Genomic DNA, 15,177 nt, shown 5'->3' on the forward strand with positions numbered 1-15,177 from the left:
AGAGCTTTAATAAGCTAATTTTATCCAACCTGGGTGCTGCTTCCCTTACACCTACTGCGTGTGTGTTAGCAAGTATGGGTGCTGATGAGTCTGTACTTTAGTACTGTTGAGGGAAGCCCAAGCTTGAGTTCCCAAGGTAACAGTCGGTTTGAGTGGGGGCTGGCTGACTCATTTGAAGGGAATCCTGGAACCAGAACAAGGCTGCCCACTCGCCCCACCCCCAGCTTCATCAGCACAACAAGCAAACAAGGCGCTGACATGTCCCCATGTAGGGCTTCCCACTGACGGGGGTGGCACTGGAAAATCCCAGCCTGAGCTTGCCTACAAGTAGCATCAGAGGACATGCACGCACAAGCACGAGGCCTCCGCGCTTCATGGCTTCGCTGGTTTCTGCCGGCAAGACTGGAAATCCATGGAGATTGTAGATGAAGAAATTACAATAGAGCGGTAGGCCTACAAATACGTCGAGACACGTGCTGGATTTGATTAGTACATAAAAGCACGGGGGAGATGTAAGGGGGGCAGAGGAGGAGGTTGGAGCTTACTGACGAGTCCATGGCACTGAATTAAATCATCTTTTTTTTTTTAGCTGTGAACAGTGACACAAAATAAATGAGAATCAAAAACCTTGTGGGCTGGCACATGAAGTAGGAGGAAGGGAGTCAGAGGGAGAGGAGGATGAAGGAGGAGTAGGTGGACAAGAGAACTAACTCTTTCCCACACAGTTAATGGAATTATTAAGAAATTAAAAGAGATCAACAGGCGTGTAATTGACCATTTAATTAGCTCAAGGTCAGGTTGTTCTTTTGACTTTGGAGGGGCGGTTGGCCGAGGTCTAGATTCGTAGGAAAACTTTGGGCAAGCAGCTTACAATTTACAACAATTAAATCGTCACGTATTGTTTCCGCACAGTGGTAACACAGTCTTTCGATTAAATTAAGCCAAATATGCGTTATTCACAAAAAGCCAAAGTCATAAAGTCGACATACTATTAGAAAACACAATAAATGTTTTTGGAAAAAGTACATTCTGGCCACAAAACAGAAACTGTACATGTATATTCAGTAATCTCGCTGTGCAGAGTAGCCATTTGATTTGCTTCTGTCCACAGTTACATCTGTTGATAACTCCACAGTTCATTCAGTGTCTTTAGTCATTAACAACTGAGAGCTGGTACAAAGGGATTTAAGAGGCAGCATTACTGTTTTGAATCGCTGGATGTTTAATTCTTCTATTATAATTGAGGCAGGAGCGAGACAGAGGTTATGGTAACTGCTGGAAACCTGTCCCACTTCACAGAAAGGTTAATGAACCTTACAAGTCCTATGGGAGATGGAGTATGCTGTTAATTTGACAAACGTGGGAAATAAATGCTTTTATGCTTTTATTGACGGTGACCAATAGCGGCCTTTGCTGGAATGAAAGGTTTTAGTCTTTTAGGTGCTTTGCTATGAGGCAAAACAATAATGTGGAATGCATTTGTTGGAAGAAACTAAGTACATAATTGTTTGAATAGCAATTTCAGGCCAAAAAGCATCTTCATTATTAATTCCTACTTTTGGGGAAAATATACTGCGCAAAATGTACAGTAACCTAATTCATGTTATGAAACAGCTGCCTTTATTCTGAATACATTTGTGGGAATGAGGGATTTTTAAAAAGCTGTACTTTAAAATCTACATATTTCCACATTCAATTTTATGCACCATTGGTCTGGGTTTCATTTTAACAGGGCACCAAGGGTGTAATATGCTGACAGTTGGAGAGGATCATGTGAAACAGAGTTGGTGTTCACCTGAAATAGTCTGTGGGCTAGATGGAAACATCGCAAACGGCGGCTGTGATCTGATCAGGATGGGGTTTTAGGCACAGGACCAGCTATGTATACAGTACGCACGATTAAGAGATTAAATGGATAATCTCCTTCCCATTCAAAGACATTGATGGAGGCAGAGAGCTGGTTTCACAGACTTTCATTCTGGTTTTTAAATCTAACCCAAGAGATTCAAAATCCATGTTCATCAGCTGCTCACCTCTATGATCTCCCATAAAACAAACCTATAGAAAAGGGGTGAGCTTAAATCAATAGAGAAAAGGACAGAAAGCCTTCTGGAACAATTTAATTCGAAGAAGATACAACAACTCATGTTTTCCCCCCAGCAGGTGACACTGATACCATGAAATCCTCATAACAAAATATGTCAATAAATGTTCTCTGATCTTCTACCCCTTCGGTTAAAGACGTCAAGAAATCAAGTACTCTAAATCAAGTGGAATCCAGCGATCTACATTAGAGTTTTTCTTATGTGAACATAATAATCAAAATATGGCAACATATCTCTTTCCTTTCCTGTATTTTCCAAATTGTACTGAATTTATTTCAGTTTAAATGCACAACTAACACTGTGGCATGGCTACTTTTACTCAAGTAAAATGTTTGAGTACTTTCTGTGCCACTGATTAAAAAGCCCCCTATCATTTTCATTCAGGTGGAGCTGAAGAGTGTTTTTAAGGTTAAAAGAAATCTACGTTGACTGTTTGTAGGAGGACATTAAGAGCAGACAAATTCAAGCATTTTCGAACACTTCCTTTTTGTTCTTCGTATAAGAAGATTACACAAACATGGGTCCTTTTAAGCGGATTGAACAAACATCTAGGGCTGTCAGTTTTTTGGAGAGGACAGTGCCCATTCTCAGCAGGTGCAATTTCTATGATCAGCACAGCTCCTTTTTAAGCTCTCTCTTTTTAACATCAGGTTTTATTTTTGCGCAGATGCCTAACTGGCATCAGAGCAGCTTAAAAGACTGCAAACTATCACCGTCCTAACCTTATAGACCTGCCTCACATGTCTTCATGCAGCCAGCCCTGGTCTCGTTCTTCTTGATACCCCCTTCTCTACTGAGCCAGCTCACCCTCTCTGTCTCTCACTCTCACTTTCTCCCAGCTATACTATGGGCACTGATTCATGTGCCTGTGCGTGCACAATGTTTGCCAGAGGAACGCACAAGAATCCGAGCTCCACAATCCCTCTTAACCTCTGACCTTGGCTTATTGTTACCTGTGAGCAGCACTGTGGCAAACATGTTGTACAAGTACTGTACAGCCCTGCAAGCTGTTTGTGTTCTGCAAGTATGGAGGGCAGGGGAGGAGGGAAGGAAGAGAGGGAGCTATTTAATCCTCCCCAAAGGAACTCCCCTCTCAACCCGTATCGTGAACTCGCAGGCAAATCGCGTTGCTGGAAGGCACACCACACACACACTGCTGTCTTTTTAATTTCATCAGCTGAAAGAAATCTATACAGTGCTTTGGAATCCGACTGAGCTGCAGAGAGAAGTGAACTATACAGCACCCTGGAATGTAAACAGGTTTCTCACCAAGTGTAGCATAAAAATACCACATTGCAACAAACCTCTTGGCTATGATAATGGTCAATGGTACAGATCAGAGGTCTTAGTAGATTTTATGTTTGTTAGTCCTACAGCATATCAATAAGAACAACTTGAACAAATCCAGAGAGCAACTCAGAAGAAATGCAGCATTCATACTGAAATTACTCAAGTGTAATAAGCATAAAATACCGGATTCTAGTGAATGCTTTCTATTGACGGCCGATTTTCAGTTGCCATTACAAAAAGCATTATCTCCTGGGAATATTAGGAGCACTGTCATTAAAATCCCTTGCAGTCAGCTGCTTGGTTGAGACCAGATATGGGCTGTAATCTGCGGAGAAAGGGCTCCTTTATTATCCAATGTTAGTAATTGTCAAGCATTGTTACATTCACAGAAACGGGCACAATATTTATTTAATATCAGTAAAACCGAGCCAGCCTATTTTTCTATCCGTCTCTACAGATAACTGTCAAAACTCCACCACCAAGCGTCGGTAACTCTGACATACCGTGCACACTGCTTTCTGGGCACGTGTGCTGCGCTTTCTTACCAGTTGTAATTATTTATCCATTACACAATACACTGTAGATCTTTGCACTACGCTCCACTTTCCGACTTTTACAGTTAGGATAACTTTTGGAATCCAAACAATCAGTACGTACATTTAGACAGGCCCCTATAATATCTGTCAACTTTGCATTCATAGCTGTCACACTTAATTATCATGCCAAAATACAAGAAAATACATTGGCTGCAGGAGGTCCTTTGTGAAGTCTTTGTTTTTGTGTACAATTAACTGGCAAGCATGCCATATACTTAAGTAAGGGCTATTTTAGGTGAGCATAATTGTTAGTGAGTTGTTTTTATCAGCATGCCTCACTCCCCTTCTCCAGGAGACACCCCTAAGAGGAAGCATTTTCCACGGCTGCGGCCCGAGCAACCCCCCGCTAACCCTGACATTTGTTCATTTGCCCGCCCCTCTCTTTGTGGTTTCCGCGCCCGCTTTTTCCTCCCCTCTCCACGTCTGTCAAAAATTGACCACTTTACAGGGGGAACAGGTAGGCAGACTCCGTCAATCCCCCCCCACCTGTACCCTGAAACGCACAAATTCGCACGCGGGGCCGACTGCCAAAGATCCTGCTTTACTGACTGAAGTGGAAGGTGGGGGGTGTGTGGAGGGTGGGGGGATGACAAAGACGACAGCTTGTGTGGGGGAACATTGTCTGCGGCTGCGACGAGAAATCTTTTCAGGAAAAACAGGATTTTATACACAATGGTCGTGGGTGTGAAGAAAGGGGGCACATATTAAAAGAAGTGCCTTAATGTGTGCATAGCTACTGGTTTCTTAAACTGCATTCTCATGGACAAGGTCCAATCTGCTCTTTTTCCCCCCTACAAGGCTCTAGTGTGACAGACTGGATCAAAGAGGGCTTTCCAGGTTGTCCTTGTTTTCTTGGAGAGCATTCGTGATATATCCAGGACAGGGCTCAGGCTGGAAATTAATCCAGCACGCTGACACAGTAGACCTATCTGCTTAAATAAAAATAAATGTGCAAGAGATGCGATTTTGGATGCTTCAACTCTCCCCCACCCCCCGAGAAATTTAATTCACATGACAATACAAACAGGAATTTGGGTTGTTATTAGGCCACGCGTAAATGCTGATTATTCCCTCTGCGCCCAAACAACCTTTCCAATTGCTCACAGGAAACCATCGCAGCTCACGTTCTTCATGCAGTGAAACCTCCTCAATCATCTCACCACAGCAACCGTGGCGGGGAGGTCAGTTGTTATAGAGATGGCAAGAGGCTTGGTCTGTTATCAGCTACAGTATTGTGTGTGCGTATAAGCGTGCGTGCACTTGAGTGTGTGTTTATTGTATGTGGACGGGGGATGGAGCTGACAACTGAGCGGAGGATTCTTATGTAATTCTCCCTTTAGGTGGCAGAGAACAGTGAGAGCAGCAGCCCACACTGAAGAAGAACCTGTTTGTTAATAAACTGCAAGTAAGATAACATTGATGTATTATTACATGGTGTTTGTACTCAAGACAAGGGCTGTCGAGATGCAAAAAAGCGCCAGGCAAGTTGGCATGTCGCTTCACAAAGCATTGATTTTTGTCCTGCTAGCACTCCTCCAACTTCTTTCAAACATACACACACGTCCCTGGATGCAGACATCAGAGACATACATGACGGCTGCGCGAAAGAAAAAAGTAATGCAAGAAAAATAAAGCAAGAACTAACAAAGACTAGCGTCCTAAAACGGCAGAGACGAAGAGGAAAGGCTGCTGGAGTTGATATTTTTTTGCAGGGAGGGAGTCCAAAAGATGAACTCCATGTAATACCACCTCTGACATTCAGCCTGGCTCTAGTTGACAGGATGAGCATATGTTCTAAATGCTTAAGCACCTCCAGCTGTGCTTCACTGTTAAGGACTATTGTTGACTTGAACCAGGGGAGACTTTTGGCTTGTTACGGGAAAAAAAAAAAGGGGGGGATGAATGACCTGCGTGCAAAACTTTATCAGGGTTAAACTAATTCGAGCTAAAATACAAAATATGATATCTAATACACAATTTTATGTCGATATCTTGAAACTTTTGAAAATATTCTTTAAATTCTGGCACAACTCTCGTCATCAATCGCTTAAACAGGTGCTCCGCTTTACTTCACATATTTATGTTACTGACAACAATCTGTTCGTATTCTTTAAGACACTTACCACAAAGAACATGTGTTTATCCTGTCAGTTTAAGTTTAAACAAAGGATGACAACAGGTGCACCGAGTGGAGTTTAGACTGGATAAAGTTGCTTCACAGGACTCGGAGTCAGTAGGCACTTCTGCGTAAAAGTTTGCGAAACCACAAACAAGCAAACTGTTAACCTGGGTTATGAGCATGTTTAGCAACTTTGGAGGGAGAAAAAAAATCACATTAAAAAGGAAAATTGTTCACTTCCTTTGCGCCCACCCCCTTGTCATAAGATATGGATGTCCCGTAAGGTTATTTGTGTTTGCTGGGAAATGAAGTGCTCAACTGGATTAAAAACATACTGCATATGTTTGGAAATCTGTTTCCCTGGGCGTATGAGTGGAGTGAGCGAGCGTGAAGCAGCAGCTTGCGTCTCCTCCAAGAGAGAGGGCAGACACTCTCATCATTAGCTGGGCTACAATGTGCTCCTCTACCTGCTCCAATCTGCACAGCCAGGCTCCGCTCTGACGCCAGACAGATGTTCCCAGCACGAGGTGCAAAGTATCGAGAGGGGAAATGAGAGTGAGCAGGAGAGAGGCAGAAGAATGGAAATATTCAGCAGAGTACACAATAAGAGTTTAATTATGAATAATACCAATGGTTCTTTGTTCTCACAATGAAGCTAGCTATGGTTCGCCTGGCCTTTGGGAAACTGTTTTTGGCTTCCATATGGGGGCAGCTGTCTGTCAAAAATAAACGCTTAAATCATAACATGCCACAGTAGGGATAATTACGGGATAACGAACAATACAATTATGTATGTTTATTTGCAATATTGGACAGGTATTTTGCTAAAACAAACTCTGAGGCTATTGCAGAGGTTAAAATTGCAACGCTATTGTTGAATGCTTCTTAGAGAGTGATGATCTGCAAAACTGACAGTTTTTGCAAAACTTCACATCAACTATAAACTTTGGATAAAGGCTCATCACTGAGTGCACAGGCAGAAATGTCTCAGTGCATGTAAAACACACAATATCTCCTGAAAAGACACACACTAAACATATTCACAATAATGGTAAATAAGTACAACGAGAATCTGTTGTTGTTTCAAAACAGTCTGTGCCAACATGCAACTCTTGTCCTCTTTTCTGTGTTTTTGTGGTCCTTTAAGATGAGGTGTTTAGAGTTTTAAAAAAAAGAAAAGAAAGAAAGAAAATGCTAAAATTTTAATGCTTTCAAGAGCTAAATGGTGAATGAAATGCTGCGAGGCATTGCACGTCTAATATTTTGCAGATAAAGGACATCTTGAGGTGTGGAGCAGATGATCTCTGCAGGCCTCAGAACTCACAAACACAAAGCCAGCTGGTCTGACACAGTCACAATACTTCACTGTTTGTATTTGCCTGAGCAGCAGCAGAACGCAGGCAGTGTCCTGCTTTGGGAGCCGCTACAACAGAGATGGATGTTAAAGCATGCAAGTCCCTCATGCACCATAATCGCGAATGCACGAAGGATGTGCATGCAACTGGCCTTCGATTAGTCATGAAGAGGAAGCTGATATGTGATGGCTTCCAATCCTCAAAACAGGACAGAGTGATCGGAGTCCAAACAGGCTACGAGGGGTCGTAAATCTCATGTCTTGTTTAAAGAAATGTATCTGAGCTCGGATGATGGCTGCTGCATGGTAGCCTTAGTGTTTCTGCTTCTGGTGGCTATAAACAGACTGTAGAATAACTGCAGAAAAAAGTTGGAGCTCTGAAAAATCCAATAATCATCTCTGTATTGCTTTTGCATGCTAAAAATACTGCAAAGTCACTGACACTGACTTAATATACTGAGTGTATCCCAGCTCAAAGTGCAAGGGGCAGGGGACATCCTGGACATCAGTCTTCATGTATGGAGCATTGTAAACAAAGTTGCAGGCATTCTGCTGCACAATGAACTAGATGAGAACATTTTAAATCATCTTTCCTGCACCGTGTTTTATAAGAATATTTTTTTAAATATCATTCCATATCGGACAATCTGCTCCCTGAATATCAGCTGATGATATTGGTCTGGCTATAATTATCTATAAAAACCTAAGGCTTTTTTATCTCTTTCTAACCAGTGAGTGCAAAAGTGCATTAACTATAGCACTGCTTTGCAACTTCATATTGCATCATGTTGACTCAACATGCACCAAAATAATGAGAGTATTAGAAAGTTAAAGTAACACCCAGTGCAGTTTATATATATGCTAACTCTATTCAGGTACTAATGATTTGCTTGTTATAGTAATTATTGCTGCGAGTCCGTACCCGAACATCTGTATTGATTTAGTCTCTGGGAGAGCAAAGAGAGGGAGGGAGAGGCTCACAATCTGGAATTCGACTTCGAGAGCGAGACAACAATCTGTTGATGGTTATTTTGGTAATTGTCCACAATTGATGAAAAAAACCCCAAAAACAAAACAAAACAAAAAAAAAAAAAAACAGCGTGTGCTGCAGAAGATTCTAAATGATTGTTACTGTTGTTCAGGGGGTCAGGGAAAATGGGCAGTCGCAATGAAAAATGCATATAGAGCATCTAATAATGCGAGCTCTCACAGAAAAGTGGACAGCTGGTGAGAGAAGACAAGACACCCAGCCACACAGTTTACACTTAATTGCTGGAGTGAATTGTTCTTGGCAGCCAAAAGTAAAGATGTGATATGTGATACACAGTTAAATAAAAGATTTAACACCTGACAAACATTAAAATATGATTGTCTTCAAATTGTATTTGTACAGTTGTTCGGCATGTTTATAAATGTTTGCTGATGCTGTTGGATATAGTTACATTTATTTTTGGGATTTTTTCCTACTGTGTCAGGCACAAATAACAGCTCGACCCAGTTGGGTTTATTTTGAAAAATGACAAAGGAGCTAAAACGGAGGGACTACTTAACGCGTAGTTAAAACCAGAATCTGACTTAATGCTGTTTGTTTAACACAGACTTTAAAGCACAGCTACAATCCAAGCCAAATAGTTGAAGCAAGTCTTTTCCTAAATCTCAGTTTAGCTAAACCCACACTTTAGTAATTTGGTTTATTATCCCACACTTGGTTCTTTGATAGCAGGCAGACTCATAATTATACGGATGTGTTCTCTCATTTATCAACGTATCAAAACTGCTGTCAGGATTTTTTCCCCCCATTTAACTTAACTAGCTTGGCCCACAGTTGTTATTAATCTCTGGCTCTCTTCCACAGTGTGTCTTTTGTCCCTCCCCCTCACCCCCAACTGGTCGCAGCAGATGGCCGCCCCTCCCTGAGTCTGGTCTGCTGGAGGTTTCTTCCTGTTAAAAGGAAGTTTTTCCTTCCCACTGTCTCCAAGTGCTTGCTCACAGGAAGTTGTCTGATTGTTGAAGCAACTGATGTTGTGATTTGGTGCTATATAAATAAATTTGAATTGAACTGAGCTTTAGCAACATCAGGACTGAGCTGTATTTTCTGGTTTGAGTAAACCACACTTGGATGTGCCACAGATTTTACAGCAGGGCTTTGGACCGACACCAGCTTGTGACCCCTGAAGCTGGTTTTGTGTCTGAAACCAGAGACCTTTTATGCACAAGGCAAATATGTTAATCGCAACAACACAATGTCATTATCTTAAGATTACTATTGATAATCATTCCAAAAGAAAGACATCTGCTACTTGGTTGGTCCGGTCGGCCTGATAATGTTCACACTCTGATTCACAAGTATCCTTCTCAAGTGCGTCTTACACAGCAGTCACGTAATTAAAAAAACCCTCAGCAGCATGTTTTGATAGGTGAACAGCTGAACATGCAGAGCAAGAGCAAGGTAAGGTGAGGAACCTATCTAAACACAAGGTACTCTAGCAGGTCTTTGCTGTGCTATCATTGATTCTCTAATGAGACTTTGGTGGAGATATCGGTGTAAATCTGTAGCGCCGTGCTGCTCAGTCCAGCCTGACCTCACTTTATTCTCAGTTAAATTAAAGAAATGTTTTTCTTCATAACTCCGGATATGGATAAAAAAAAAAAAAAAAAAAAAAAAAAAATCCACACTAATTATGGAAACATCCTCATCTAGGGCAAGATTGCATGACCTTGTGCTAATGAATATATATGAAAAGACTATGGCTGCTGCAGCTCACACCATCTGACGAGTGAGGATCAAAACACTGATCCCTTTGACATTTGAAAGCATGACCCCTGACTTCAGCTAAAGAAACTTTCCTTTCAGAGTAATCTACCATCAAACACATTGTTACAAATAACTAGTGAATGTCAAATATTAGCACACAGAACTTTTTATTTTAAATTCACATGAAACAATAATGCAAAGAATAAATTAAAAAAAAAAATCCTCAATCATATTTGACTGTGACTCTAGTCTTTTCTTTCTGAATTACATATACTTATGCATTCATTCAAAAATTGACCGACATTGCTGTCAAAACCGCTGAACCAAATCAAAATCCAATACATTCACATCGGCACTTCAAACAAAACTGAGATTTTATGATGTCACCTAGGCACCCTGGTCAATTAAACACCTCCCACTACAGTTGGCATCACTCAAAAGGCTCATTAACCCTTCTGACCAACCACCAGTCACAATCAGAAAAACATCCCATCACATTGGCCAATCCCTACATGGGCAACGCAGGTCAACACCCACACAAGTGACAGGAAATTGAATTGCTAGAGAAAATGTGCTCTGTCTGAGCACTTGAAAGACATTTGTTTATTCACAGCTAGTCGTGCAGCCAGGCAGACTTTATTGGCTTAAAAATAAGAAGCAAAGGTGATGCCTAATACAATTTTACAAAGTGCAAATCACTCCCTTTTTTTATATCATTGATGTATGTGAGAAATGTGAGGTAAATATTCATAGATTCCTTACAGTAAGCCAAAGTGTGGTTAAATAAACCAACTCTCACCAATGAGCTCAATCACAGAACGCACAGTCTACATCTACTGCAGGTTTTCCAGAATATACATCCCAAATACATCACATTTGGATCTTTAAATCAATGTGCCGTTTACTTCGTGTATGACCACGCCTTATAAAAACGAAATGGCAGCAGTGATACATCGCTGAAGCGTCTTTGTGTGCTTGTTTCTTAAACCACTAGTCTTAATCTACCGAGTTGATCTCCCGGTTACCGGGGGATTATAAAATGTCGGCAAACCTCTAAATATTTGAGGCAATCAACAACTCAACATGCATTTGGCGTTAGAATGCAAGAATGTGAAAACACACAAACGAACGGATAAAAAGGAGTGAAATATGAAGAGAAATAAGGGGATCGGAGCTGTGCCCATTTCGGGGGTGTAAAATATGGAGAAGTGTGGATCATTGGGGGAGCTGCTCTGCCTGGGGGAACAGATGAAGGGAGGACATTCTGCCAAGATCTCTCCACTGAAGGGGGAGCTGAGGGACTGGAGCTCTATGGGAGAAAAGAGTGTGCGCCTCGCATGCTGCTCTCCTCAATCTCGGTCTCACACGCCTGCATTGACACATCCCAGGCTCTCTGCAGCAGAGGGAAATTGCTGCTGACAGGGCCTTGCAAACTTTCACAGCCATTTAGAAAGACTTACTCCCACACTTTTGTCACAGGCATTTATTGCACAAGATACATGATATGAAAAATTAACATTTTTCAAACTTGGCATCCTTTTTTTGAACCAAGTTAGGCTTAAAAACCATTCATAATTTTTCAGCCTTACGATCGGCCCCAGTGCAGATGTAAACACTACACATGCCAAGTGAGACCCCGAGATTATGAAAATGCACAATTTTCAAGAAATTTTTTTTTTTAAACAGCCACGCGCTACATCATAAATTTGTACCCCATGAGTTTCTAATCCAATAACAAACACGGCCTGTGTCACCATCACCAAAACACAAGTCTTGTTTTTCCTTAAAGCGGCGCAGTTTTTCAGTCTTAGCGTACCTGTATGTCCACGACCAACCAGTGCCTCCAGTAAGCAGATGTTGGCTTGCTGCGGTTTGGAGCATCAGGATCGACCATCACCAAGACGTACGTCTTTTTCTGCAAACAGAAGGAGATTCATATGTTATTGATTTATTTAACACAGACAAAGTGTTTACCGCAGTGCCATGCACACTGTGATTGGCCCAGAGGCACTTTGAGCAACAGCAGTACCTGATCCCTTCTGCTTTCTAAACAGCCATGTGCCGTTTGCACATTACGTCGCCCAAGGCTTGACAACTGGAGTTGGTTTAGATACTCAAAAACACACACTTTACTTTCTAAGCTTTACGTTACCCTATTTAATGCTGTGTGAATTCTTATTCTATTTATAAAATGTATGCAGACAGCAAACAAAGCCAGAAGGGTGGGTTTTCTTCTGTGTTAACAGTCTTAATTCAGCTGCCAAGGTTAAAGTGCTCAAAGTATGAAGAAAGCTGTCCTAAAAAGGCAATGATACACATTGGAATACAGTAGCTGTGCTAATCACAAACTTATTCTTCCAACAAGTGAGCTCTGTTCCTTCACAGTTATTCTTAAAACTTCATATCATTAATGTGACATCAACAAAATGACAACGTTTTGGATCCGATACCAAATCCTCTCGTTAACATATTCACAGTAACTTTCTGCCACTTACCAAGTATCTTTATACCCCTCAATCTGTCAATGGATAAAGTGAGAGAAAAAGCATCTTAACTAACACTTGATCACAGTTATTGGACGTTGACTTGGCGGCTTAATTGCCGGAAAATCTTCATTCTGTCTGTCCCTAAAAGTTAGAGAATTATGAGAGCAGATTGAATTATTGCGAGAGCACATTTGTCATCCCTGGTCTAGTGCCCAAAATCTGCCAGACCATATGATGGGCTTTTTTTATTTTGTTCACTTCCTCTACAAACAGAGACATTAATCAAGGCTGTTTCAATCCTCGCTGTCCCCCTTACTGTATATCGTGCTTCCTACAGAGGCAATACCATAATGCTATCAGCTTTAATACACAGAGAACAGATGCATCGTTTCTTACATTCTCACGTCGGCTGCCAAATAACACTGTTGGGAAAGTCGGTGCAGGAAAACATTTTCCATGTAAACATAAATCTTACATTTCTGTTTGTTGTGTCCTATCAATACATTCGTGCAGGCCTGTGAAAATTATCCTAAGCCGATGTACTTGAATGAGATAAAGAAGTAGTCGTGTATTTTTTCCGCAGATGCTCATTTTCAGAAGGATTCTCTGCCTACCTGACAAGCAGTAATAAGCGTAAACAACTAAGCCTAATAATAGGATAATACTGTAGTCTCAGTGATAGTGCCTGCAGGTAACATCCAGACACACCAGCAACAATAGAGCCTCCTCCACAGCCTGTCAAAAGTGACTCTATATCAGTGACCCCCCCGGGCAGCTTACCAACCATGACCTGTTGCCTTCTCAAGAGTTGTAATCCTCATTTGTACATATTTGCTACCAGGCAAAGAAACTGTGATAATGTAGTTACACTAATATTTAAGTCAGACCCTGATGCATTCAGAAATAACATGGTTTCTAACAACAGATGCACACACCACACACACGTGTGCACGTAGACACACACGCGTGCACACAATGACTAAAAGGGGGGGGGGGATTTTAAGCATTTAAATTAAAAATGACCTCCAGTCACAATTACCATTGAAAGAAATTGCACTTCATTGGATATTTCACGAAGGTTACCATGGATGGAAAGACACCGAACGGGACAGGTTTAGTCTTCTGAATGCCAAATTTAGAACACTGAGAACATTTCACATTAATTTCCAACCGTAACAACAAAAACACCGCCTATTTATGGTGGGCACTGAATTTAAATGATTCCTGCATATATTTCTTGCTCGAATTTCTACCTGTAAGAATCTGTCGGGTCCAGCTGGCATGGGCAGCAAATAATACAAGAAGCTCCCTCCATGCTTGCACTTCACACATTGTGGCATGTACCCTTCTCTATTACGAGGACATTTTTTTTTCTCCATCTGTCAAAATCCACATTAATTACGCGCAGATATGTGCAAAAGACTCCGGGGAAAAACAGATGCATATTCTGCCATCTGAAATTATTTAGCGGTGCTCGAACAAACTAAACGTATATCAAAACATGTTTTAACGGGGGGCTAATTGTCATAGCTGTACACTGGGAGGCACACATTTTTAAAAACATGCTAGAGTTTCTCATTAGTATTAATTATTAGTAATATCTGAGCCATGCTGATAATTTAAAATTCACTTCTGCTGCTTATGATATCTATGACTGGTGACGGTTCATTTTCTATATTTTGGACAACACAAAAATTTACATAGTGTTTAAGTATTCAGTTTCTTCCATATACTTAGCTTATACTTATAATTAGACTTTGCACAAAGGTGAGAGGTCAGCAACCCACTCGGTTATTCTTTGTAATGGGTGCAGGCCTTGAAAAATGTCACAATATTCTCAGAGCTAAAGAAAGCAGAAGTGAAATCTGAAGAGGTGTTGGCCACAGACCACAGAGCTCCGTCAGGCCATTATACAAGTGGAGATGTGAGGGCCCCGGGTGCAAGCTGGAGGCGGGAAAAGATTGAGCTTGCATTCTCTTGGGATTAACCTCCCACTGCCTGCTGTGATCACAGCAAAACGGCCCATTGAGACCACACCTTGGATGCCAGGGGGGTGCAACGGACCCTGAAGTCAACTGGGCACCTCGTTAATGGCTACTGGTCAGTTGCAGAAAGGAAAAAGGGGGGGGGGGGGGGGGGGGGGCTGAATAATATACAAATTCTATACCTCTTTGTGATTTTATGTAATAGGAGTGTAAAGGTGATATTTGTTAAATTACATGTATGCCAATAGCATCGAATGGATATAGTATTTGCAAAGCAGGAGACGTCAAAGAACAAAGGCAGAGGAAATCTGGTGTCTCTCTGGATGCATACTGTATTACCTTTGAGTGAACTCTGCTGGGGATGAGAATCAGAAAGGATGGGTAATCGCTGCTCTCGTAGAGCCTGCCTGGGCTATCGAGCCCACTTCTGCTAACTGATGACACCACGGAGGGCGAGAGTAAGTTAGCGAGAGGGAGGGAGGAAGGA

General features: G+C 41.6%; 1 protein-coding gene across 2 annotated transcripts in view; it reads right to left on the reverse strand.

Moving 5' to 3' along the window:
• The window catches only part of pebp4 (phosphatidylethanolamine binding protein 4), a 52,811-nt gene that overhangs the window by 17,208 nt on the left and 20,426 nt on the right, over positions 1-15,177 (reverse strand). For both annotated transcript variants that reach the window (XM_080893880.1, XM_080893879.1), the window contains one exon: positions 12,036-12,134. In XM_080893880.1, the coding sequence (XP_080750006.1) occupies positions 12,036-12,134 (99 nt within the window). The remainder of the gene's footprint in view (positions 1-12,035; positions 12,135-15,177) is intronic.

The sequence above is a fragment of the Rhamphochromis sp. 'chilingali' genome, assembly GCF_963969265.1.
Source record: "Rhamphochromis sp. 'chilingali' genome assembly, chromosome: 10".
Classification (NCBI taxonomy): Eukaryota; Metazoa; Chordata; class Actinopteri; order Cichliformes; family Cichlidae; genus Rhamphochromis; species Rhamphochromis sp. 'chilingali'.